The sequence below is a fragment of the Psittacula echo genome (genome assembly GCF_963264785.1).
Source record: "Psittacula echo genome assembly, chromosome: 4".
Classification (NCBI taxonomy): Eukaryota; Metazoa; Chordata; class Aves; order Psittaciformes; family Psittacidae; genus Psittacula; species Psittacula echo.
This window is the reverse complement of record NC_137738.1, coordinates 28,920,976-28,948,880: the sequence shown is the minus strand read 5'-3', so window position 1 is coordinate 28,948,880 and position 27,905 is coordinate 28,920,976. Positions and strand designations below refer to the sequence as shown.

Below are 27,905 nucleotides of genomic sequence, written 5' to 3'. Positions count from 1 at the left end.
CAAGCAAACGTTGGCACACCCAAAATAAGCTGGGTGGAACATCAGAATTCAGTTTAAGTGTACCACTCAGCCCCCCAGTGCTAGCTGTAGGACAGCACCCCCAGACAGTTCTTTACACCAAATTTTTCTCTAGGAACAAAATCTGAGAGACAGGAGCCAGGAGTCCCTAAGGCAAGCAGATAAATCTCAGCCAGCAGGTAAATAATATTTTGCAGGCACCTTCACCCTGTTATTTTAACGCCCGCCCATGCAGACATGCATACTGTTTCATAAGCCCTGCATATGCACTTCTCAATCAAGTATCACATATATACTATCTTCCATTGAAATCAAACCTCTGCGACTGCTCAAGTTAGGAAACATGTTTGTGTGCTCAGAATGAAACATCATGTATAGTCTATCAAATCTCTGGGACTTCTTGACTGCATGTAGACCACTTGGGGGGACTCAGATCCTCAACAGTCCTTTCCAATAGGCAACCTAAAGTCAAGAGAAAGGCTGGTAGAAGGAGAATATAGAACACAACTGACTGCTTTTATCCCACATATTTTAATGCTAATGCATTTCTGTAACTGTATAATAAGCACGGACACAATTACAATAGGTCTGTGAACTGGAATACCATCTTTATGGTATACGTATACGATACCACTCTTTGCTGAATCAAATTTCTATAAACCACTGCAGTGAACTGAACTTTCGCCACACCCCACTACCCCACTGTATCCAGTTCTGTCAGTCTCACTACTCTGTAGGTAAGGATACCCTCTTACCCCAATGTGAGAGAGGGCACAAAGGGAGAAAAGCTAGAAATTAAGCTGGAAGTCTTCTCTTTCTTATATCATGCATTAGGTAACTTCCCTGACACCAGCCAGACTGGTAGCATCTAGAGCAGGATACCAAGCTCTAGATGCTGCCAGGGCACAAGTGGTGGAGTTCAAATGTCCATCCCTCCAGCTCTTAGCGTGATCCTGGCTACATTTTTGGCCTGGGGGAAACAGCACTCTCCCAAACTGCTCCCAAGCACAGTCCAGGAGTTAGCATGGGCCAGGACTGTTCCATAGGTAGTCTGTATGTGGCCACATGGTTTTGGAGGGCAAGAAGGTTTATCTGTCAAATCATGGCCAGACAGTGTTACTCAGTCACAAAGCAGATTGCAGCTCCTGTACCTGCCTGGTTTGTTAGCACAGACATAGTCAGATGCCACCCAGGCTGGTGCCTTGGGCTTTGCCCAATGACACAATGTACCTGCCTCTGTTTTGATCAGGATACGTCTCTCAGCCAACCGTGCAAGTCCTCTCTTCCACTTTGTTCCAGTGCAAAGTCAAACTAACTTTGGCTACAGGTGTCTTAAACCACCACCACATCTGACACTGAAGAGGCTGAGCAGAGAAGTGTTGATTCAGCCAGCATCACCTCCCAGCTGGGAGCTGAACCCGCCTCCAGCGCCATCTCACCCCGCTTTGCTCCACCAGCCCAAAGCCCACCAGGTTATACCCAAGTTGTAGAGAGAAGAAAGATAGTGATGTGGTTGCCTGTTTTTCCACTGAAAGGACTTCCTTTTGACTTCATACTGCAGCAAGCAGGAGAGGGACATCACAGTGGTAGCAGCAGCAGCCCAGTCCCTGGCACATGGCCTCCACAGGACCCTGTTGCCCCAGCCCAGCACACTGGCCCTCCCCTCACTGCTCCAGACAAGGAGGACCTCCGACTTGACCAAGTGGGTGCCACAGGCCACCCGAGGGCTTTAATTTCCCAAACAGGCAGCACATGACGATAGACTCGGCTCAAACCCAGGCTAAGCATATGCTACAGACAAACACCTTCAGTGAGCCTGTGGCACAGCCATGAAATAAAGCTGGATGTCCTGACGCAACCAGTCCTCCCTTCCTTAGCTTTGTATTCCTGTGAACATAAACCAAACCTTGCAATGGCAGGAGAGCAGCAGCATTTAGTTACTTTGTTTTCATTTGATAAAAATGAAAAAACAAGGGTGTCTGCACAGCTGACCTGCATGTAACCTCCTGTGTTCTCCAACAGAAAACCTGACCTCTCAGGAGGCTGCATTAGCACTCCACCTTCGAGGCAGCATCCCCCATTGCTCCTTCAAAGCCTGGGCAGCACAGCATCTTCTCTCCACGGTAAAGAGCTGAGGAAAGCCCTTGGTTTACAGGCAGTGCAGAAACCTGTACTATGCACTCTTCTCACTTCCTTTGGAATTCAGCGTTGAGCACTGTCTTGATGTGAAAGAGCTTAGGAAGAAAGTTAAAGGACGTTTCTTATATCTACTTAAGAAACATTCAGGTCCTATTATGTTCCAAGGGAGAGCACTGACAGAGAAGAGAGAGATTAGGACTGTTCCGTCAGGGCAATTCCTATGTTCCCAAGCAGGTCAGGAGAGATTGCAGGGAAAAGCAAACATTGCAAAAAATTTTTGCAATGCACAGCTCAATAAACAATTGCAAATCGTTTGAATTAAAGCAGAGAAATTGCCTGAATGGGTTCTGAACCTTTTTTCTGCTTCCTAATAATGAGCATTTTCTTGTTTTGCAATCATGCCCCTGGAATGAGAAGTCTCGTAGTTTGGGGATATGCTCACACTGGGAACATTCACGTGACCTTTCAGATCACATTCCTCCTATTTATAAGTATTAGTCATCCACTTAGAGAGCAGAACTAATACCATGTTTGTTAAATGACTAAATGTGCGCTATGAATAACCAGCAGTGGGTACTTAAAACCACAGTTCTATCCAAGAGCACAGTGAGAATCCATAGCCAGCATAGGCTTAGACAAAGCACAAATAATACTACTGCATGTAAAATACATTCGACAGAGAGTTTGAAAACAGTTCACTCACAGGAACAAAAGGCTAAACTCATCAGGTAGGTTATTTTCCAGAAATAGCTCACCTAGTTATTTAGACATATAGGAGAAGCTGGCAAGAGTGTGTGACAGCTGAGGGCTCAAATTTGAAAAGGGTCCAGGCAGGACTGTAAGATGAAGAGGATGGAGCACATCTCCACTGGAGCTTGGCCATTACACTACACAGAAAACGTCAGGAGCGCTGTACTATAACTTTGCAACTTTGTCACTGGCAAAACATGAAGTTTAGGAGCTCTGAGTAATGCCCAACTTGTTAACTAACTAACATGTTGCTCAACTTAGCTTCAGGGAAAGCACAACACAAGCCATGTGTGTTATTAGCCCAAACACGTTCGTGAGTCCCAGCCAACACAAGTAAACTTTGCATGCCTCAGATCTCACCAGTGCCTCCAGCAAACTGCCACAAACAGTCTCAGTTCCTAGGTCAGGAAAAAAGGTACTTCCCAGGTCCTGAGGAATTCCCTGCTCTACATGCAGCAGTATCAGCACTTTGGGAAACATTTATCAGGACAAGATGGATGTAGTCAGTGTATTCATATCATATGAGTGCACGTATCTGGCAGAAGAAAATCTGGTGGAAACGAGGAATGAAGGACAAAAGGTGAGCGGAACAGGAAGAACTAAAAGTATAGACAGCAGCACGAGAAATTAAAAGAGACAGCAGGCTACGTGTCCCTCTATAAAAGAAGCAGACTGAAGCAGACTGGACTGCATGAACTCCACATTTTTAACAGCAGGGAAAATGGAAGTGCAAGGAACTTATGAGAGTTTTGAAGAATGATGTGCAAATTACAGGCTGGAGCACAGAGAATTAAAGGACTTTGTGAGTTCCCACCTGCCCGTCAGTTTAGCATTAAAGTCTAATGATGTGCTTCCACACTGCACAGGACAGCGCTGTGGGGACACTGGGATGGATGCAACACATTTTTGCCCAAACCCTCTTAGGATGAGGACAGACAATGTCATCAGGAGGTGCCTGGCTGTAGTCCCAGGAGTTGCCTGGGGAGCTGCCCCTGCCAGCAAACCTCTCTAGTGTCAGCATGACCAGAGAGAGGCAGGCACCAAACCTGAGGCACCGGCTGAAAGGTTCAGTGACAAGGTAGCAGCTACAGGTACAAATATTACTTCCTCATTGCAGCCTCCATGGATGGCCGTGCCTGTGCAATACAGAGGATGTTTTGAATGGCAGAACATAGGCAGTGAATCATCTTATAATCACTGCTGGTGTGTCCCAGCCTCAGTGCATCATCAAGCCTTCCTTTGGGTCAAGTAATCATTCAAGTCTGAATCATCGCCACACAGGTTTCTCCTAGCGCAGGCTGGCATGGTCAGTGAGCAGAGCTAATTGAATGTGCTCTCACCATTTCACCACAGTCCAGGAGGGCCTGCAAGGCTGGGGCTTGCAGCTTTGCTGTACAGATCCTGTGTGAGGGCTCCCACAGATCACGTAGTCTGTTGGGCCCTATACAAAAGTCAAGCAGCAAATTGTTAACCATGTAAGTTATCACTGTTTCCTCAAAACCTCCTCATGGGTCAAAGGGTTAGCACTTTCCCAGGCTAGAACAATGTTGGTAGCTAGTCAGGGCCTCCAAATCACAGAAAAATTGAGGTTGCAAGAGACCTCAGAGGCCATCTGGTCCAAGACCCCTAAAGAGCCAGGTTGAGTGTCCCCTCCTCATCCTGAGCTGAGCGGCTAACACAAAGGAAACAGAAATCCTGTGCAAGCCAAGGAACACTTGTGCTGGTGGGGCCCATCTGAGATCAAAAAGGTAAGGAGAGATCACGAAGGGAAAATCAAGCACCATCAGGCAGTACCAGACAGCCACAGGAGCAACAGAGTAAATTTAGGGAAAGACCAGCAAAACCAGCAGGGGACAGAGAGAGGTGGCACGCTTGCTTCCTCTGCTGCCAAGATGGAGGCAGGAAGGGTGGTATGGAGCCATTTCTCCTTTCTCCCAGTTTGCTGCACGTGCAAAGGAGCCACCTCCTGACACCACAAAGTAAGAGCCAAGGTTGACACAGCTGAAAGAGGGAGCAGAGTCCTGCCTCCACCCTGCCTGCACAGTCCTTCCTTCCCAGGCCTGGAGAGGGTGCAGGGAAGGGGGCAACCCTCATTCCTCTCTAGGCCAGATGGGGGAAGTACTCGCCAGGTCTCACCCCCACCTTGTCACTAATATCAAATAATAATAATAGTATTTAGCACTTCCATAATTACCTTTACACTCTGGTATCACAGACACAGCTGAATTGGAAGTCATTAAGATCATTATAATGAGCTTCAGTGGATCCTTTCAGTCGGAGGCATTATTTAGCCAGCCTTCATTTTCGTGGTTGCATCTGAATAAGCACTCTGCATTGAGGTGAGGTTCACTGATGAGACACCTCGGCATAAAGCCAGTCTCCTACTTGCAAAGGCAGAGTAAGTGTCATTATGCATCATGTTTCACCAGACTTCAAAATGCCAAGGAAGGTAAGTCAGGTTATAGCTGACTCCACCTTCAGCTTTTAAGAGCTGCAAAACTCTTCCCATGGACTGGCACTTGGGGAAGGTGTGCCATGACCTCCTATGCATGGCAGCTGTTTGTTAGCAGTTGCCATTCTGGAGGCCTTGAACGGTCAATACAAGCAGCCAATGCAAGCCCTCACAGCAGATGTCGATTCAGCAAGAACTCTTATGAAATTGAAGGGGGCAGAAGGCCAGCAGCTCTGGGAGCACCTTGCACCAGGAACAGGAGAACCATGCTGACCTAGTGAAGGTGCTGGCGCAGAGCTGGGCTTCTGGCATGAGCTCAGGCAGAGGGCCACGTGGACCTGCAGCTGTGTTGGACCAGGCACTGTTAGGGCTGGGGGGCAGAACTGTGTTCAGAGCTGCCTGCAGAAGAGAGACCTGCTGGTCCTGGGTCTGTTTTTAGCTTCACTGAAGGCTTCTTTGTTTGGCCTTTCCATACGAAGGAATTAAGTGCCCCTTTAATTGTGGTTAACTCAGTTCCCTGTTAATAAATGCAAATAAAGGCACTTAATTTCTCCCATTTTTGTCTGCCCTTCATGTTTGGGCTGTGAATCCCTCGGGAAAACATCAAGGGCTTCTTGGAGTACCTGTCTTCTTATTAATAAAAGTCATGTGCTGCTTTTGTCATTGAAGCAGGAGGAAACACAGACACACGGAACAAACACTTGTACTGCAATTTCTTATGTTAAAAAAAAAAAGAACAAAAAGGTAATAAAATGTAATACTTTGACCAAGAGCAAAGGTAAAATCACAGCAGCTGACTCAGTGCAACAGAAAGGACTTAACAGAGTTGGCAATATTTCAGCCTGCTTTCTCAGGAACTTGAACGTGGGAATATGTTAAGAGTAACATAACGTGTCCAAAACACTGCCTGAATGAAACAAAAAAAATAGTTACTGTTGGGCAAATGTGTTATTTTCAGCAGCAAGGAAGTTCTAGCGGAGCATGAGCACAAACTTGTGTTCAGTTCTCGGTGTTCAGTTACTGCCAACATTATAAATAAACCCAACCAAGGCAGAGAATCTAGCTCTGCCCCACCAGCCCCAAATACAGCTAAAACACTCTTCTAACGTGTTTGCGACCTAACCGTTCAATCCAACCTCCAGAAACAGGTGAAACACAGGGCACAAGACCCAAATAAGCTTCAGCACAGTTTAGAAACACAGTTAAGACACAAAGCTGCTTCTCTACTTCAAGGCAAACTGGCTGTTACAAAAAACATTGAGGAGCAGTGACATTTCCTGAGTTCTGGCTGTATCTGCAGTGGGAAGGAGTTTCCCATGCCGTTTCCTTAATTAGCACAAATATGCTGACAAATTTCTCTACGCTGAAATCAAGCCATAGGCCACTAAAAAGTTGATCTATCTACACATCCAAATCTACCACATGCTGAGCCAACATGTTTCAATGCTGTAATCAGGACCCAGATTATAACATGGCTTTGTCATACATCCAGTTGCTGAAACAGACTTTGATGTCCCAATACAAAACCTATTTGTCCTGCAGTCAGCAAATAGGAAATGTGCCAATATATACATTCGATGTTTTGCAAGTGCTGGGGATTGTGCGCTGGTGTTTATCGGATCATTTTGACCACTACATGAATTTATAAATATGATCCAATTGAATTAGAGAAATATCATGATCTGAAGGCCAGATTTAAGCTTGTTTAATCTGAAACAAACAGGGAATAACTCATTTGGCATCCAGTAATTTACTCTGGTTTCACCATGGAGAGATCAAGGCCACAGTTATCTCTTAACACAGTTCGATCTGATTTTAGTCCTTGTCAACAGGACATGTTATAATACGATCACGCAGCAATTGAACAGAAAAGACAGCATGCCAATACAGTAAATATGGTAGTACCAGCCCTAGGGAAAATTTAGCAACCTTATGACAGGTAGGGTTTAAGCGTGTGAACCCAAGCCTTGTTCCTGAGACGATTTTTGCTTTGTTGGTAATGCAGCTGGCAAGACTAAGTCTAAAAGCAATTTATGCCTGGCCAGCTCATAGCTAATTCTGAGTGAAAGCTGTGACAGCTAAGCTGTTTCCTCCTGGCCAAGGCAGCCCATTTTCCATGACTGGTTCAGTAAGGTTGCTGCCTCCTGTGCAAACAGGACATTGCAATGTGCTGGTGTGACTGGTCTGACCCCTCTTCCCACGTTTCAGTTGTCCCTATAGCAGTGCATCCCATGGTAATGCCGCACCATGGGCTGGGGCTCTCAGTAGGCGTCTTCCAGGAATTCACCTCTGCTGTTACTGACCTGTGGCGTCACTGCCCACATCTTCCCAGAACCACTTGGCACTGAGGTGGCTGGACAGCATGGCAGGTAGCCCTGCCAGCATAGCTCCTGCTTGGAAAATCTGCCCTGTGGCTGTAAGCCGAGCATCTCGCTGGTTACCCGCTATAACTCTTTTAGCTGGACACAAGGTCACAGTTGTGAGAATAACAAGAATGTGTCTTTGATGACATTGACATAAATTACCTGTAGTTTCTTGCCAAAAAAAAAAATAATAAAAAGGCATGCCAGAAAGTGATGCCCCATGAAGAACAAATCAGATCCCATTTTGTGTCCCTTCACCTGTAGAGAGAGGTTTCAATGTCACTGACTTCTGTGCCTGCAACTGCTGCCCAGCCCAAAATGAACAAAACCAGGCTGATGAATGCATGAATGCATTCGTAACTTTCCCATCAAGCTGTTTTCCTTCCTCAATTTTATTGGCTCTATTTATTTATTCATTTCAATCATTGTCCTTCAATACCACAGAGCAGCTTTAAGACACAAATATGCTGTCATCGGACATCTCATATTTTCCTTAGGCACTGTCAGCAAAAGCACACCCTCCAAACCTACCGCAACTACATGGGGCTCCTCCTGAGCTGGTGGGATCAGAGAGGAAACAGCTGAGGGCCAGTACTGGGAGGTCCAGAGCACTTGCAACTGCCTTGGCCTCCGTTGGAGGTACAGACAGCTGAACCCTCGAGGGGCAGCTGTGCACTTCAGTGGTTATGTGGGGAAAGGAGACATCTGTCCCTTGCTTGCTTGCAGCAGGACAAGTAACAGCAGAGGTGCTTCCTCCTGCTCAGACAGAACCCTCGCTGCCATTGAACAGCATTACTCTCCTCTCCCAGGGAGAAGGGGAAGGATGGACTGAAAGGAAGTCTGACCTTCCTGGAAGAATGGACTTATTGATGCTGTGCTGGGCTGAAACCTGAAACCACTGAAACACTGGGACTAGAGAAAGGGAATTACCAGACCAAGGCTGGCATGATTCAGTAATGCAAACCAAGCCTCACACAGCTTCCTCTTCCTAACCCATTCCTTCTCTCTGAAAGGCTCTTTGCATGTTTTAACCAAATGGAAGCAGTGATCTAGACACCAAGCAACCTTGCTGATGCCAGGCTGGGCATCTGCACAAGCCAGAGGGACATAAATCAGACAAAGTGCAGGCAGTCAGCTCCCTCAGGAAGGCTTCCCCAAGGTTCCCCATTGTGCTCAAGCAGCAGCAAAAAACCCATCTACCCAAAGACTGACACATCTTTGCTCTCCACTGACCTCAATATAAAATTCATATTTGGAGATCAGAACTCCATGAGCCTGGTCTCATTTACACAGTTGCCTCCTTGGGAAATACCCCATCCTTCATAGGTGTTCTTACCATTGAAGATACAGTTTAAGAAGCTCAGGAACAGGAGGGCACAGGCATCCTGGAGCCTCCAAACCCTTCACCTGGCCCTCCAAACACCTTCACAAGCACCATGCAGTCACACAGCTGCCAGGCCCTGAACAGGAGGTACCACCAACACACGGGAAAGTTTCCACAGTTCTTTTCTTTGGAGGCTTTCTGCCACACTGCCATGGATGAGCTGCTGCTTTAGGACATCCAAGTCCTCCCTGCTGGAAATGAGAGCACAGCTCTCAGCATACAGTGCACTTGAGCTGGCATTGGTTTCTTCCTATTTTTCTAGCCCTTGCCAAGACAGCTTAAAAGAAGTTTTGGCCTATGCCTTGTTTACAAACTCAGCTCAGGGGAGAACCGAGGTTTTAGTTTGCTCGCCAAAGGCCAACAGGGCTGACCCCAGTCATTAGCTGTCCAGGCAATTCACTGAAGAATGAGAGAGGGCTAAATGAGAAAATGCCCAAGACTGATGGCTTTAGAGGAGTCTGGCCCAATGTCTCATCCCACAGACAACACTGTGACCAGTGATTATACCACAGTACGCCACACAGAAGAAATCTTCTCCATCCCAGACATGGTAAAATACTGTTCTGTGGTACAAGCTGGAGCAACAATGTGGTGCAAAAGTCCCAGACAGCCTTGGAGGCAGGATTACTCATTTATTTATCACAAAACTCAGATGAAGTTGTGCTACTTATATCGCTATAGGGCAAGGAGTGAAGACAGGCAGACCTTTTACATTTCCAGGAGACTTGTTTTAGCAACTGATGACATACCGGGACAGGATTCTCCAAACTTACTTTAGCTCAAGAATACAAAATCCTGTTACCCCATATATCATCAGTTCACTAGCCACCTAGTCAGGTGCTATTTAAAGCCCTAGGCTTTAAATGCTTCTTGGCTAGTTCTCTGCAATGCCTGCTGCCCTGCCATAGGGAACAAGACCCTTGCTTTGGGAAATAATTTTCCATCAAGGCTGGCTGAGCTGGCTCTGCCCTTCCCCCAGAGATTAGGTATGTCAACAGCCAGGGTCTTGAACTCACCCGATCTCAAAGAAATAAGTAGCTTACCCAGGTGGAATTCAGTAGAGATAATGGAAATAAACACCATCTCGATATCTGAGGAGTTTCTGTGCACTGTTTCACTTGTGTCTACTAGCCCACAGGTGCCCTACAAGCTAAAGATACTTCAGCTGACTTGTTTTTTCATGCCACCCTCGTATGTTTCTAAAAGCATCTTTCCTTTTGATCACATGGCAGCAGGTACTGACTTGCTTACACATACACAGTGTTACTAGTGCCTGTGCTTAACACATGCTGCACAGGTGAGCCCTGCAACGCTGTCTGTGGCTATAGAGCCATCACCGCACCCACACTGTCATGTTTTTGTTCAGCGTAACCCCAGGTACAGCCCTACTCAGCGCCTGGCCACCTTCAGATGAAGGCTGGCTCTTCCTCTCCTCCACCCCTCTGAGCTCAGCCATCAGGAATACGGAGGAAAATTTCTGGCCATTTGCACTCGGGATGAGGAAACAACCAGCCCACACTCTGTCCGGCAGCGTGAACGCCAGGTTACGTGAGGACATGCCAATAGAGCCCGCATACCACTGCTGGGTTATGAGCACTTCAGATCCGGCTGACTGTGCTCAGGAGACTGAAATATAAACAGCACTTTTCTGGGAGGAGCGGCTCCCGTCCAAATACCCCCCCACCTTAGTCACAGGTTAAAATAAATAAATAAACAAAGCCACACTGATCTCCCAGTTGGCCTGCTCACAGCCATGTGACTGGAGTCAGCCTTCACCCCGAGGTGAAATACAGACGCAAAGGCTGGGTCCCAGCTTCCTGGTGCTCCAATGGCACACGCGGGATGGGCAGCAGCCCGTAACTGGGATTGTGAGGACCTCAGCTTGCAGTGTAAGGGAACACTTGCCTGGCAGACAGCGGGGCCCAGCTGCACACCACCTGCTCCCAGCTCCATCACACTTACATCAGGGAAATACTGAGGGGCCAGGACACATTTAACCCAGCCATCCTCACGTGACCACGTGGATCCGAAGAGAAGCACAGGAGACCTGAGTCTGCTTTCCATCCCACATGGAGCCACATTTGGGAAGCAAACAGAGGCCACTGAGCAGCATGGCTCTGAGGAGGCTGGGGAACAGGACTAAGGCAGTAGTTTCGTCTTCCCTGTCCTTTGGTGAAAAAGAATAGCTGTGCTAGGAACCAAGAAGGCACACTGGGGCAGGATCAGCCTAGACCTGCCCTGTTTCTTGTCCTCCTTCTCACAGCATCTGCTGCTGGCCCTTGTCAAAGGCAGGATAAAGAGCTAAGTGGATCTTGTATCCGGTGCAACGCAGCCATTTGTACTCCCCTACGTTGTGAGCTGCCAGTCTGGCCAAAGCTCCTGTGTGTGCATGAAAGACAATCCCAGTGTTAAACATATTCCTCCTCTTTATCCAAAATAGAAATGGCTCCTCAGCCTACAACACTACCAAGCTATGTTAAAACAACTAAGTATAATCAGAAATGTAGCTGGAGGTCTAAGCATGGGGTGAGCAACCACGAACACACATTTTAAGAGGCACTATCCCAATGGGCTCTGAAAGCTACATACAGTATATCTGCCTGTTGCTAATTATGTTTACTGGTGGTGGTGGTGGTGGTTGGGGTTTTTTTTCAGGCTGAAGATGAGTCAGAAAAAGAAAAAAGTCCTTTATTGTTGTGGAAGCAGAAGGATGTCTCCTGAGGGTGTATGTAATGCACTACTGTCACGGCATGACAATGGAAAAACTGACTGCTGAGCCAACCAAACCCCCATAAATACCTAATGATATCTCTTCCTGGCCCAGATTTTCTACAAGCCGGTGCCTGAACTGCATACGAAATGACAATCGATATGAAAGGATCTCTCTTCTCAACAGAGCCAGAATTTAAGAGCCCAGCTGAGCATTGTATTCCAGTTCATACAAAGAGATCCTTTTAAAGGTCTGTCACAATGACTTAAAGGTGGTGATCCAGCAGAAACACCACTAGGCCTCTCCCCCACGCCTCGTGCCATTAGCACATAGGACAGCTGGCTTCAGCGAACGAGCATGGCTATTCACTACACTATGGTGACACAGTCAACGCATGCTTGGGGACTTTACTGGGTCCACATTCACATGGGACAAGAACAAGATTTTGTTCCTTTTCCTTGTTTTCTCCTCCTCCCATACAGGCTCAGGTATCTCCGCCGCCTCGTGTAGTGGGCTGGGGAGGTGGCTGTGCCAGGCACCTGGCCCAGTTACAGGTATGCACACAGGGACAGGGAGCCCGTTGTGTGAAACCCTGGCCTTAGCAAATCTCTCTGGCCACCGGCCAGCCTCCGCACGTTGGGCAAGCGACTCTCCCTGGCCGTGGTTACATCAGTCACCACCACCTCCCTCAATGTCAAGGCACAGGAAGCGGCTGCCAGGGGGAGAAAGAGAGGGAGAGAGAGGCAGCCTCTGGTTTTTGAAACCGGCCGTCCAAAACACATTACAACACCCTCGCCGGTTTCCAGTGGGTTTGCTCAGTTCCTCCCTTCCCGTGAAGACCACACAGGCTTCGCGAGGGCGTTCCGCCCTGCCGCAGAAAGGCGGTCTCTGGGGCCCGCCGCTCCTGGCAGCCGCTCTGCAGCAGCGTGATTCCTCCAGCTCCCTCCTCTCCCCTGCCTGCTCCAGCCCCTCGTGCCCTGCCGGACTCGCACACCCTTGGCACAGAGGCTGCCCAGGACAGCCCTGCCGGGACACCAACACTCTGCTTTCCCAAGGCACCAGGTTGCCGTGGCCCAGGCCGCAGGGACTGCCAGCCCCAGGGGAGTGTGCTGGAGCACTGCTGCCAAATCCTGTTCTCAGCCGCTGCCCCAGTGTAAATTTAGAGCGATTCCCCTGCAACAGTGACCGAGGATATGTTCTGTGCGAAGGGGCAGAGCAGACCCTGGACAAGGGCTGGCATTTCAAAACAACCATCTGGGGGCTGCTGCAAGCACAATCACCTGAAAAGAGAGAGCAAAACTGGCAGACAAAAACACTGCTCCTGGCATGCGAGTACTTCCACACCGATTCAACACTTAAAAATGCACCGAAGTGAGAATGCCCTTTCTTCAAACCCTCCAATTCACTTTCACTCTTGGCAACCTGCTGCCTCCTCACTCTTCAGCTCCTTCACCCTGACAGCAGCAGAACCCTCCTACAGCAGTGTTTCAGCCCTCCACTGCCAGACCCCACCAGCCTCTGTGCTGCCTTCCCTTGTTCCCTCCTCTGCTTCGCCTCCTGCTTAACGTCCTTCTAAGGAGGAGCTGAGATCTTTGCAATGACCATCCTGCACCATATCCCACCAGGGGCCTGACTACCCTAGCAAAAACAGGGATAAAGGCTTGCTGAAGTCCACGGGGAAGCCTGCACTCGGGAGGGTGATGGAGCTGGGCCTCACACTGCAAACCTGCCCCTCAGCCCTGCCTCTCCCGAGACAAGAGCCCATGCAGGTCTGCAAGCTGGCCAGATCAGGGTAGCTTTCCTCCAGTCAGACACTCTGGAAGGATTATTTGGCTGCAACATATCATATGACTTTGTTCTTAGAGTTACATTTTAACTGAGAAAGTTTAACAAGTATGACTTATGGGCTTCTAAAATTGGCAGCAGAAAAATGAGCTGAGGAAGTCATGGAAAAAAACCACAAGCGAGGCCATTCCATGTTATGCACAATTTCTGGGCTCTTTTTCCAATCTTCTGGTTTTTTGGATGGTGGAAAATATTTTCCAGCTACACAGGCCTGGCCTCACTGAGTGCGTATTTATGCCAAGTTTATAAAAAGCAGCTGCAGACAGGGTTGAATGAAAGGATTACACTGCTGTCTGTCTTCCAGAAGGTGCTTCAGTTCACACCCTGTGCCACAGAATGAGGCTTATTCCTCAAATCTCCATGACTTTATGTAAAGAGGGACAAAATTTGAATGGCACAATACAAACATGTGAATGTGCATATGAATGGGCATGCATCCATGTACATTTAGCTAGCTGGCTAGCTAACAGCAGCTCCTAGCCACTGCTAACACTGGCTTTTAGCACTTAAGTTCACCACCATTCCTCCAATCTCTTCCCATCGTACAACTTGGTCCATCTTCCATTAATACAGCAATGGGGAGAGGGCTTTCTAGGTCAAGACCCTAGTCTCAGTGTACCTCTGCTGCCTGCTTCACATATACCTGCTCTCCAGCTTCTCCCACTGAAATTCAGGCTTCACCCACCTCACGTATTCTCATGCTGCCAGGCTTTCAGGAGAGGAGGGAATGCTGTAAGTGTGCATCCTGACCTCCTCTGCAGCACAGTGCCACTGAATTTCAACCAAGAACCTGGGTAGCAGAGGCATAACCTTAATTTTCAGCCATGTCTTGCCATAGCCTTGGCCTGAGTCACAAGAGGAGAGTCATTTAGGAGTTCACTCTCCTAAATAGAATAGCTACAGGGAATGCAGGGAGAACACAAACTGAAAGTAAATGGATATAAAAAGGTAAGGTAGGTGGTAAGCTGCAGATCATACATTACAGATCTGTACCCTGCTGTTTTTGCAGTCGAGTATCTTAGAATAACAGTACTGAGAACGACAGTGTTACATCAGGAATATCGGTCAAGACAATATTTCCTGGCAATTGTTTGAGAAATGCTTTTCTCACAGCTAATTGCTCCCAAGAGGTTGTTTTCTCTGTTTTTAGAAGGAGAGTGATTAAGAAAGAGGGTTTTTAAACCGCTGCACTGTACTGTGGGACAAAGAACTAGGGGAAAAAAGAAAGAAAAGAAAAAGGCACAACAGCTGTAATGTTCTATGAAATGATTTTGTTCTGTTCTCTTGCCGGGGTGGTGGGTGCAATCATCACTTTGGCAGAGATAAATACAGAAAAAGCAAGAAAATTTACAGGAAAGAGAGTCCGGCTGCAGGAGTACCACATTGCCATCTAGTGGCACCAGCTTGGGAAGCCGAGCGCATAGGGCTCTGCAGGCGCTTCATGCCTCCCCTAGCTGGGGACTGCCTCTGGGCAGCAGGCGTGCTACCTGAACACGGGGTCCAGCCTCCTTTCAAGGCTTTAGAACCGAGCCTAACAACTGTCTATAAAAGGTAGGTAGAGGAATGCAAGGGAAAAAATCCAGCAAACGATGTTTAAGACAAACTTGGCTTTGCTGGGCAAAGCTGATATTTACACTGGGGCCTGCAGATTCCCATCTTTCACTGCTGCTACACACAAAGCCACCATAGCCTTGGCATGTTCTGAAGTTGTCATATGGACATCTATGGCAAAATGACAGACTGGCAAGAACAGCAAGTGCTACCTTGTCCCAAGGAGACAGGCCTCATTCTAGACCCGATGTCACGTTCCCAATCCTGTGGGACCAAACGCGTCAGTACCTGTGTGCCCAGCTGCTATCTGCAGTGCCATTCCGGAAAATTTTCACTCTGCTATGTGCCTCAGCGCTGAACCATTTCCTTTGTATTCCAAAAAGAATACAAATGTTAACCTTTCAACAATGAAAAAAAGAAAAGCCAAAATGCTAAGCCCCATAGATAGCAAAAGGCAGGCACTCCATCTTTGGAAGACACCCAGCAAAGGGCAGTGAATGAATTATTTTGTATGACCTTCACACAGCGAGCTAAAAAGAAGAAAAGAGCTTTGGTGTATATGAATTCTGATGTTCATTGAAAGACATTAAAGTGGAAGGTCCTGACCGCAGCAATCTATTTAGCCAGGCAACAAAAAATGAACTTTGCCAGAAGAGAGCCATCATTTTGGGAAGCAACGGAAGAAGCCTTGCATCAGGCATCCAAGACTGCCCACAAAGCTCTGCCTCATGGCAAAGTACTTTCTGTTCTTCCACTTCCCACTGGAAATAAATGACCACCCTCACAGCTTATGGGCAATGAAAGGTAATCAGCAGAAGACTGCATTTCACTCTGGTGTGAAGGAATGAAGTATGTCTAGCACATCATTAGTTTTGTGTCTTTGGTCTCTGAGTCCTGTGAAGCTTCACAGAAGCACAGCTGTACTGCATTTGCCCTAAACAGCCATGTTAACAAGGGTGATATTCTTTGATATTAGCAAATATAATGTGGTCTTCCAAGAAGAAAGGAACTCACAGTTCTGCAAAATGAAGGTAACCTATGCTGCTCAAAGTGAATCAGTCTTGCAGCAGCATTTCTTCAAAAGCCCAGAGTGATGACCTCTGCAAATACTTTGGTGAACATTATGATGACCTACACATACTCTGAATTTAAAAAATCCATGCTGCATCCATCAAGAAAACGCTTGTGTTGTCAACCCAAGACCAAGCACACAACACCTGCAACATTACCAGGAGTTGGGGAGGCAGAATTTGAACAGTAAAACCCAAAAAAACAAGAAAGGCCATGAAAGATCCCGAGTCTCACAGCGCCATTGCTGGTTCTGTCAGACTGCAATCTGCTTAATTTTTTCCTTAAATGAGAGTGTGATTCCTGTTTTTACTGAAAATGTGCTGCCCAAGGTAGGAGACATCCACCTGTGGAAAGATCTAATGACAAATGTTATCAGGTCTGATGAAAAATGTTGAGGGCAACTCAGCAAACACTTCCTCCCAGCAAAAACTCCCGAAGTGGGCAGCCTTACACCACCATCCTGAAAACTGAGTGATTGAAGAGATTTTCAGATCAAATCAAATGTCACCTCAATAGAAGTTGCAGCTACATCACAAGTACCACGCATTGGAGGGTCCCAGGTGAAATTTTCACTCATTTGGAGCAGTTTTTCAAAACAGTAAGACTGGAAATTGTCTTCCAGCTCTAAACTTCATTCATGCTATAAAAATATCATCATTTAAGGCCAGGCTGGATGTGGTTCTGGGCAAGCTGATCTAGTTGAAGATATCCCTGCTCACTGCAGGGAGGTTGGATCAGATGACCTTTGGAGGTTCCCTTCCAACCCTGACTACTCTATGATTCTATGAAGGGAGAGATTCTACATAAGAGCCAATTGTTTTCCCTGCTTCACATTTTATGACAAAACGCACTGGGAGAGCACTGCCCCAATATCAATACCTTCCTTCCATCCCAGGGTCTCTGTGCCCTTTAGAAAACAAATTTAACTTATCAGCACTTCCTTCCATGGTTGCCCAGAGAAGCCAAGGTGCCCCCATGGTTAGCTCAAGCTCCCACTAAGAACCAGTCTGTTCGTCCTTGAGGGTGGCAGGACACACCAGTCTGATCATTCAGCCTTCTGGGTACATGGCTACCACATAGGCAGCTCCTTCAGGCATATCATCCTCTCTTTTGCACGTACTGGCTCCAACACAGAAAAAGGAGGCTAGAGCCATCCTGTTAACAGATAACACCTGCTCTAACCATAAGGACTTGTGAGTGTCAGAAGCACACTTTAGAAGACTGTATTGTTTTTAAGGATGGGCCAACCGTCCAAAACTGGGCTACAACTTTCTCCCAGTGAAGTACCTCTCCAGTTTTCAATCATTTGATCAGGTTGTCATGTATTCACCAATATCTAGGTGAACGCATTGCTACACTGTCTGCCTTCTTTATGCCTGCTTAATACCTATGTCCCAGTTTTCCTACTTGTGTGATGGCGTCACCAAATTTCAGGCACTAAGGTATAGACTGATTGCTAAGTTTTGACAGAACAGTCAGAGTTCCTTCTAAAGTTGCTATCAAACAGCAAGCCAGATTCCTGAAAGATTGCTTCTTACATTTACAATGCAGAAGCCACTTATGAACAGTGAGACTGCCAGCAGAATCATTAACCCAGTACTCAACAGTTCATGTTATTTGGTTCCAGCTTGCGGGGTGCTGGGCTTCAAATATTTTCAATTATAGAGAATGTCTTTAATACTTTTTTTATCTTTTGGTAGGTTTCATGATATATAAGCAGGTCTATGGTTGATTGAGGTCTGATTTTTCCTGATGACAGCACTAACTAGCACTGATTAGACAGTCTAAAAAATAACATGATGTAGAAAAGGAGCAAGCTTCAGAGCTTCATACATAATTCAGATAAACAAAACACCCACCCAGTAACTACCAAAACAATCATACTATCCTAAACCTTACCTTCTCCCTTCCTGTGTCCCAATGTCCTGCTCTTGACTGCTTAGGTTTCCATGAGGAAAGGACCATACAGGGCAAATTACAGGATCAGGACCGCAGGCTGTGAGCTTGCAGAAGCAGAGGCTTCATCTGGACAGATTCTTCAGAGTGCCACACACATCTCTGCTGACACAGAAGTAATAATAATAATTTCATGCTAAGAATCCTGCCAGTGCAAATGGCCAGTAGACAACATCCCTACAGAGAAGTAATAAAGGACCCTCAGTTCTGTCAGGCAACTTCTAACATAAGCCAAGGGGCCTGATGTTAGAGCTAAAAACTTCAGATGGAGAGATAAAAGCAAATTAAATGTAAATCAAACAGCAACCCCCTCATGGTTATGCAAGTTCAGCTGAGTGTCATTATAGCAAACACCCAAACTAGACGAACTCAATAAATATGGAGGCTGCAACTTGGGGTCAGATGGGGCTTCTCCCATTCTATATATAAATATAGGCAAAAACTTCCACCTCCTTAATTCTAGGAACTGGCAATCTCCACTGCAGTAACTTACAGGATCAAGATATTACATTACACCAGGTCAATGTGTGGTAAAGCAAATTTCCATCAAAACCAGACTGTTCCCATCAATAATGACATACTGCTGTGAATTGATTAGGCATGTACTATCAATTAAAAACACCAGAGTTTCTCAAAGAACATGCTTGCTCAAGAATCCCTTTTCTCCATTTCTCCATTTAATTAGTCATTGCATTATAATTAACAAATTCATGCAATTATTGTCATTTTAATCATCAAAGCTGAATGTACATTCCTTCTAATTAAATAGTATTAAATACAACAAAAGATGCTAACCAGGTTGTTTCAGAGCTCCAGGAAATACTCTTTTACATACATGCCAAAACAGGCAAAGATAGATTGGTTTGTTACAGCAGATTTCTGTATCTTCCAGCCTATCTTACAAGGCGTAACATATCCAGACTGATCTAAGAAAGGAGAAGCACAGTTTGCAGAGACAATATATTTTAATTAACAGCTCTCTCTCTAGATTCTTGCCATGTTTTAAGCAGACCTTGAAGAATTCCTTACTAACAAGTTGAATGTTTGGAAAAATGCTGAACGACAGCTACAAGGGCTGAAAACTTCCATTTACTTGTGTGGCACAAACATACACTGCAAACTCAGCCCAGGAAGCAAAGAAAAACCACTTCTGAGGTGCAGGAGCAGTTAAGGTTTAGTTTCAGTACAAATAGCTGCCTCAAGCCATGACGGAGACCCCAGCAGCTCACTTCATGACAGCTACAGGAGTGCAACAGGGCGAGTAGGTTTTGCCGCCTTCAGCTGAAATTCAATCAGCAGCAAAACTGCACCCTGCCACCAACCTGTAACATCCTAATGTGTCCTCCCCTTTTCTTTTGTTTTGGTTAGGCCTCCTCACAGGGGCCATCACAGCCAGAGCCCAACTCCAGGCAGAGTCTCTTCCACTCTTACTGCAGTGAACAGGTGCTCTCCTTTACTTCAGCTAGCAAAGCTCATCCAGGAAAACCACAGCTAGGCAAGGGAAAACTCTTCTCTTGCATGCCTGAGAATGAGATTTAGTTGCATCTTGTTGCAGAGTTCAGCTTGTACAATGCTTATATATCTACCTGGTTTGTGTTGAGGGATGGAGAGAAAAAAAGGGAAATCCTTCCAATCATGTCATTGCTACAAACCAAACAGAATTTTAGAAGCCAAAATTAGGTATCAGTAGAAACACATGCCACTGCTGTCCCACCGATCCTGTCTTATACACCGTACCAAATTTGTTGTCTGGACAAAATGCTGCATTGCATCACCTCACCAGACAGGAAGGTTCTAAAAATCAGGATTTTGCAGGATGAGCTTGCACAGAAGGTGTGTGCGCAACTGCCCTCTGCTGTTTAGATTAAGATCTGCTCAAATAAACGATAGTGTGACCAGATCAGTTTTCAGTTGCAAGGGCCCAAGTTGTGAAGAGGCAGAACTATCTGACTTCAGCTGTTTTCAACCTCCATGCACATTTATCAATTTCATACACAAAAGCCATTCAAAATTGTCTTGCAGCATGGACCACCCAGGCAAATCTGCAGGCTGTAGCAACACTGTGCTAGCTACAACAGCACTCCATTCAGCAAGTATCATACAGGGGGTGAGCAGCAGCAGACATCCTCTCACCCCAAAGACAAGTCAAGAACATCCTCAGGGTGTAAGGGAAATGATGGTAATTGTAAGCAAGGGCTGCAGGGAGACACATATCTGTCAACCCATTAAATCAAGGCCTGACCTTTTACAAAACAGGAACTGGGACTTCATGTCTGGAGTCAAAAGCTTATAGCACAGAGCATTTAGGAGTTCATGATTACTAGGTTATAGCAGCAACTGGAAAACAGGCTAGTGACCTTACTGAAAAATGGTCTGTAAAACTAGCGCTTGTAAGCCTCCAATGCAGGGAAAGAAGTGAGAACCTGGAGTTTCTTCCAAGAACATGTGGAAACCACTGTACTTTGAAAAAGCTGCCCATTATCTAGTGCCATGATGCTGGACAGTTAGGCACAGAAACAGCACAGCCGGGCCAGCTGTTTTCTATGGCTTCACTCACACATTCATACATGGGACGTGGCAAATTCTGCCTCCGAGAACAGCATCAGATGTCCCCATCTTCTTCTTTGAGAAGCAATGTTTTGGTACAAATGCAGAAAATAAGCACTGTTACCCACACCAGAAGCTGTTTCCAGAGTGCCTCTGATGAAAGCTAGCCCAGTCCTTGTGAATTAACCACAAGTTTCAGCTCTTTGCAACAGGCCTTTGGTCACTGTATAAAGACAACCATAAGCTATACTGGTCAGTGTAAGCACACATGAAAAACCAAACCAGGACTTGGGTACAACAGAAGCCTTGAAGAAAATCTTTTTTTTCCCACATCAGCCCATATGTTTAAAAAGGCAGAAGCATGGGTGTACAGTACAACATGCCTTTGAAACACTCACTAAAAGCACTCAGTGACCACTTCAAAGACTCCCTTGAAGTTTAACTCATGTTAATTTTAACACAACGGTCATGTAGGGCCACTGTTCAGCCTAAGGGACTTTAAACACACCGTCAACAGATGTACAAATGAAACTTAAGAAAGATTCTTCTGGGTGCATGAATAGCTGGAGCTTTGCTTTGATGATGGCTGGCTGGCCTCCTACACACAGCAGAGCTGGGACTTCTCCATTTTTCAAGTTAAGGGCAACAATAACAATCCACCATCCCCCAGGGTAAGGAAATTAGTGCCAGATGATTCCGTGTGATCACTCTGGTTTTGGATTCAATTCCATTATCGACAAAACTTAATGGTGAGACATCAAAGGTAGTCCTGCATGATCATGAAACTAGCTGAGGTTTTCCTATAAAAGCTGCCCGAGAAGCTCATAACTGATGCTAGACTTCCCAACATAAAACTAACAGACCTCTAATTTCCCGCATGAGAAATCCTCTTAGTGCTGGAATCAAGTCCCTTGCCCTTGGAGCACCACATAAGGGAAGATCGCACTTTCTGGGAAAAAGATTAGTAGTTTTACTTGCAGTAAACTAAGATTATAGAGCTCAGCAGCAGCAAATCCACAACTAGAATGGCTCACTTCCGCCTTTTTTTGATTTGCACAGGTGAAAACACAGCACTATGCACAGCTAACACAACAGCATTACTGTGACTGATGCAATACATCCATCATTACCACTGCACTTCTGATGACCTCCACTTTGCTGATGCCTGAAACCAGTTCTAAATTACAGCCTCCTCCATCCATGGGCTGTGCATGCTAGCTACACACCAGTGTCAGCCTGCCATTGCTGGAGCAACAGCCAGTTCTCATTCCAGACAATATCCTCAAGTCTTCACAGTTTGTAGGTAACTAGCTTCATCAGGAGATTTGGGGAGAAAAAAAGAAACTACCTTAAGCCTTGTTAAAAGGATTCAACATTCTCACCCTATCAGCCAAGGCACTGAAAACAGGTACCAGAGTTCGCTTTAGCATACTAACCAGGTACTTCTGAGTAATCAAATATGAGAACAAACTTGTACTTAAGACTACATTTAAACTACGCTATCTAAAATTTTGTCTGCATCTAAGTTTTCAGGATCAAGAAAACTAAAAGGGGTTAAAGCAATGTGTATCTATGATGTTTTTTAAAGCAGTGATCATCTCTACACATAAACAGACTACCACCAAGTCTTCCATCAGAATCAGAACTGACACCCGGCTTTGCTAAAACATAATTTTGTTCAGGAGAGCTTTCTGCAAACTAAACTGACTTCAAGTTGTTGACATTATACCAAAGAGCATAGAATCACAGAATCATAGAATAGTTAGGGTTGGAAAGGACCTTAAGATCATCTAGTTCCAACCCCCCCTGCCATGGGCAGGGATACCCCACACTAAATCATGCCACCCAAGACCTCATCCAACCTGGCCCTGAAGACCGCCGAGGATGGAGCACTCACAACCTCCCTGGGCAACTCATTCCAGTGCCTCACCACCCTCACAGTAAAGAATTTCTTCCTTATACCCAATCTAAACTTCCCCTATTTAAGTTCTAACCCGTTACCCCTTGTCCTGTCTGTTCAGGTTTGAAGGAAGGGTGCCACCTGCCTTACGCTGTTTGGCTTTGTTTTTCAAGGCAGGGTGGAAGAGTTGGATTTACTTTAAGAAACATTAAAAGCTGAACCAAAAAAATACTATGCTGAAGAAACCACCACCAGCAAGGCCAGCAAGTAAATATGCCAACAGTTCTGTCAGCATAACCTATGAATCCTTACTTTTTGCTTGTAGAGGTTAGAAAGGAAAACTCCAGAAAGCCTCACTGTACTCATTAAAAACAGCAGACCCTTCTGCAATTTCACAGAGTTTTTCTTACATTTTCTAAGCACAGAATAACTTTGTCCCTCTAAAACAAATCAAAATGGAAAGAGCACACCAGCGATTGTCACCTGAAGATCGTGGCTACTGAGTTTCACCTTATGCTACCTGAACAATTCAAGCACAACAAAAAGACTGAACTACAGCCAGCTGTTCACAGAATTTATGTTTGTACCAGCCATTAACTTCAGTATTTGTTGCATTACAGGATGATTTGACAGCACCTCAAATCTTGGGAAATTGTGTTTTCAAGGAGTTAATGGGGAAATATCTTCCCCATGGCAAACTGTCTAAGCAGACTGATTCAGTAAGAGTGATTTCTACTCCCAAACTCGGGTGCTTGATTGCTAAGCGGCCATGAACTACTCACTTAACCTCTCAAAAGATGTGTGCAAGGCTATTTCTGAAACACTGAGACCTATGGTTTGGAAGAATTTGACTTTATGGAAACTTATACCAGGCTTAAGAGTGACAGATGGGAATGTTGGCTAAAGTGCTCTCTGAGTATCTCACTTCTACTTGGACGATGTCACCTAGTACTTTGTATTGCCATCATCAGCACAAACTATCAGCCGCTCTGAAAGACAGACACCTCAAATCATTTTCATTTTCTCCTTAAGTTAAAACAAGCCACCACACCAAAAATACAAAGCAGCATTTTTCATTGTTTCTTCTGCCAAACGAATGGTGATAACACAAAACCAGAGAACAGCAGAAGCCAATCTGGTTTGACATTTAGAACACCCTATCCATGGAAAACTTGCTTCCAGAACTATGCTTCTGTTATTCACTTGAGCCTGTATATTACTTGCCTCCTTTTCACTGGCAAAGGAAAACCTACCTAAGTTTATGGTATCATACCATACCAACATTTCAGAACCTATTTCTAAATTTACTAGCTTTAGCTAGTTTAGCCTGGGGATATCATCATCTCACCCTATCAGTGCAATTTTGTTTCTTAAGACAAATGCCAAATACTGTTAACAACCATTTTCTATGGTCTTGAAGACTAGAGACTGAAATGTTAACTGCCTATCTAGCAAAAAGGCTTCAAGCTTTCAAAAAACCCCAGCTTTTGTGCTCTTACAATCTGTCCCAGATTCTATTCCAAATAGCTTTATTTCAGGCACCTGCATTAACAAAGCTTTCATGTTTGCCAGATACAGTTTTGACTTGCATCACTTTAGATGTTATTGTTACTGACAAATGGATTTGTCATTCCTTCTGCAGCCAGCCATCTATTCTCATTCTGATCTGCATTTCTTTCTGAGGTGATCGGTTACTGTTTAAATGATCACACGTCTATTTCCTCAGGAAATGACACAAGGTTTTAAACTTACTTAAAAGCATTGGAAGACCAGCCGTAACATTAAAAATGAATTTTAATTTAAGTCATTTTTAGATCATTTGCTCTGACACCCAGATGTTCTGAAATTTAAAGTAGTACTATAGGGACACACAAATGCAGATAAATCTTTATTGCCATAACCTTGTTTTTTCAAAAATGAGCATTGGGTTTTTAATAGGTCGTAGGTTTATGTCTTTATATGTACAACATTACAACTGCATATTTTAATAATAATGAAGTCAGTGATACTTTGATAACTCAACACAGTGTATTTATAAAATGAATTCTTATCAAAATACACTTTTCACTGGGATAATAAATAAAATCCTGCGAAACCCACCTACACAAAGTTAATCTTAACTCTGGTAGAACCCGATGTGGTACACAGTCCATTAACTACTATGTTTGCCCCTTTATGCCCCTAGTGATGCTCATCTTCTGGGGTAAGAAAACATTTTTTCCCCCTGTTGTGGTGTGACCTCATTCAACATCATCTTCAGCCAAGCACTGTGCATTTACAATTCTCTGTAAGAAGGAGAAAAACTCATTCACAATTACATAAAATTGACAGTAAGCAACTGATTATCAAGCAATGTAATTTTACACTGAACATTAAGCAGTGTAATTACTGAGCAAACCAATTAATGTTAAAAATGGTAATCTACTTGACATAAGTGTTTGAAGTCAGTTCTGCAGAAATTACGTACTGTGCAATGCCTAACAAAGTTGAAGTCAAACAATATCCTATCAGCCTCCAGTGATGACCTCTGTGTGGTTTTTGTCACTGTTCTCTAAGGAAACATTTTTAATCATTGTTTTCCTGGACCTTTACATCTCATGTACCTGACACTTTCCAGTGTTTTTACTAACTATATGGACCTTGAACCAAAATGTAACCAGCCCTGACCTGTAAAGAGAGCTGACCGATCCACAGCACTGAGTTTCTGCTTTATCTGAGGTAACATCATTAGGGAGTACCCTTGTGTTTCCAGGAACATACAACGTATTTATTTTACAACAGACTCACCTGCTAGCATATCACCAACTTTAACATTTCCTGCACAGTACTCAAGCTAAAAATGGAGGGAACTTCATACATAGGGAAACAAGCAACCTTCCAAACCTGTCATGTTCTGGTGCTAGCTAACATTTTGTGTTTATGGCTGGCCCAGAAGCAACATGCTAGCAAAAGCAACAGACTAATTCTAATGGACTTTTACAGCACTTATAGGCACTTATAGGTATATAATTTTTAAACATAAAGCTCAAGACCCAGTGCAAGAAAGTTACTGCTTTTCTGAGCCCCCAACCTGTACGCGAGAAACAGTGGATGCACTTACAGTACCACAGCTGCAGTCAGGTGCCTCTATCTGAAGAGAGCTTAGCATACCCTATGCATGAGACAAGTTTTGTATTTCTGTTTTACCCTGTTCGCTATTAATGCTACATGGTGTTTTTCACATACACTTTTTAATATTTCAGGTGAAAATAAGCTTCTTTTAATCTAACTGAACATATACAAAAAACAATACTCAAGACTGATGTAGTGTATGAGAGAAGTAGGTCAATTATTTTTAAACCAAACTAACAGGGAATGTTTCACATACCTGGCTTATTGTAGGGAGCTTAGTTAGAAGCATTTGAAACACTGGAGGTGGCAGAGTCTGCTGTAGCACTTGTAGTAGCTGCTGCGGCTGTCCACATACAGCAATGGCATTGGTCAAGTGATCAACACCTTTCTCATATTCACCTGTATAACAAATCATAGTGTTTTGAAATAAACCTTCTTCCACCCTGTATTTACATAAAACATCCATCAACAGTAGATTAAATTACTGAGACTCAATCTACACTTTTCTTTCCTCCTTCCTTGCTGGATTTTCTGAATACAGAAGGTTAGAAAAAAGTAAACATTTTCCTAAGTGAATCTGACTTCCCAGAAGATCTTAGTATATAAAAATAATCTTCTAGCAAAGGTAAAGAAAAATCACTTTACAACTTACTCTTCAAAACAAATATGCTATTACCTTGAGCTAGTAGTTCCTCCCCAAGCTGAATCTCCTCAAGAAAAAACTTCTGAACTGCTTCAGCATCTTTCAAATCAGGCAACTATAACACAGACAGTAAAGCTGAAGTTGTTTTTAACTGAGGTTTAACGGACAAACTAACAAACTTTCATTCTCAACTGAAATCAAACACACACACAACCATATTGTACACTGAAACTACAAAAACCCCGATAAATTAGAAGTGTCACCACTAACTTAAATGTACAGAGAATGTCTCTGAAAAATCAGATCTCATGTCATCGCATCACAAACCTGTAAAGAGACAGAGCCTGCAATACTGCTACTCAGTTTATTAAGTTCACAATTTTGTAGCAAATATAAACTCTAAGGTGTGTTATGCCTATCACATCTATATTTCTTACAACTGGTTAAGACAAGTCTATCTTTTATTCCAGGATCCATCAGCAACAAGGAAAGAGAAATCAAATAATTTTAGCAAAAAGCTATCAAGTTCAGTAATAGGACAATGACATCTATGATCTTTAAGTTTGCAAAGTTCTTGAAAATACTAAAGAGGAAAACTCCATTAAAACACACAGGAAATGTTGCACTGTCTGGCCTTTATCTGACACAAAAAAGGAACCATTTATGAGCATTAAGGAAACCAAAGACTGCTCATTTGCAGAAGTGTTTCTAATGCTGGAATCAAAATAGACCTTTAAACAATTCTTCCAAATACTACAAATTAAACATGTTTCAAAATAGCACTGCATTACTGAACACAGTATTACCTTGGAAAGTCCTGCTCTCTCTTTGGCAAGCTTCTGTTTCTTCCTTCCTGTAAGAATAAAAACATCTTACATTTTTAATTTGCAATTAAAAAAAGCCTTCAGGTTACAGTATGAAACTGTGAACAAATCAAAGTTATTTTCAGAATAAGAAACTGATAATATATTCCAAATATTGAAGATTGAACACAAGACTGCAACTCACTCTCTGCAGCAGATATTATTTAGAGGTCTAATGAGGGCTGGCAGTAGAAAAACAACTCAAAATGGCAATTTTCCTCCCGCTGGCTATGGTAAACACCAACCGTGCAGGGCCTCATGCACTAGAGGCATGAAGAAGGGAAGAGAATTTGAGTAACACAGGATTTCTCCACATGGTTTCTAACAATGATAAAACACAAAACACTGCCTACAAGTTAAGGATACCTAATTTTGATAGCAGGTCACAGTACGTAAATGTACCTTCCCAACTGCTTTACAGCAAAGCCTTGGGAACTAAACAAGTGGCAGTATGTCATCATCTCACAGCAAGAGCAACACTAAAGTCTACATTTCTGAGATCTGAGGAAAGCAAACATTTACAGATTTAACTGCTCAACCTGAAGGCATAACATTGGTCTGCAACATAAAACTACCACTCCAGCAAAACTAGTGTAATTAAA

The 27,905-nt window shown here is 44.5% G+C and overlaps 1 protein-coding gene across 6 annotated transcripts in view; it reads right to left on the bottom strand.

Annotated features, from left to right (window-relative positions):
- Positions 1–27,905, bottom strand: part of TOMM20 (translocase of outer mitochondrial membrane 20) — a 60,632-nt gene that overhangs the window by 28,001 nt on the left and 4,726 nt on the right. For 3 of the 6 annotated variants that reach the window (XR_013956743.1, XR_013956745.1, XR_013956746.1), the window contains exons 3-6: positions 27,247–27,311; positions 26,474–26,555; positions 26,054–26,196; positions 18,183–18,341 (exon numbers count right to left, since the gene is read on the bottom strand). Coding sequence is in view for 2 of the 6 variants with exons in the window: in XM_080616979.1 (XP_080473105.1) it covers positions 18,267–18,341; positions 26,054–26,196; positions 26,474–26,555; positions 27,247–27,293 (347 nt within the window). In the remaining 4 variants the exon portion in view is untranslated. Of the gene's footprint in view, positions 1–18,182; positions 18,342–24,561; positions 24,972–26,053; positions 26,197–26,473; positions 26,556–27,246; positions 27,312–27,448; positions 27,567–27,905 lie in introns of those variants that run through there. The other 3 variants (XM_080616979.1, XM_080616980.1, XR_013956744.1) reach the window with 3 other exon arrangements.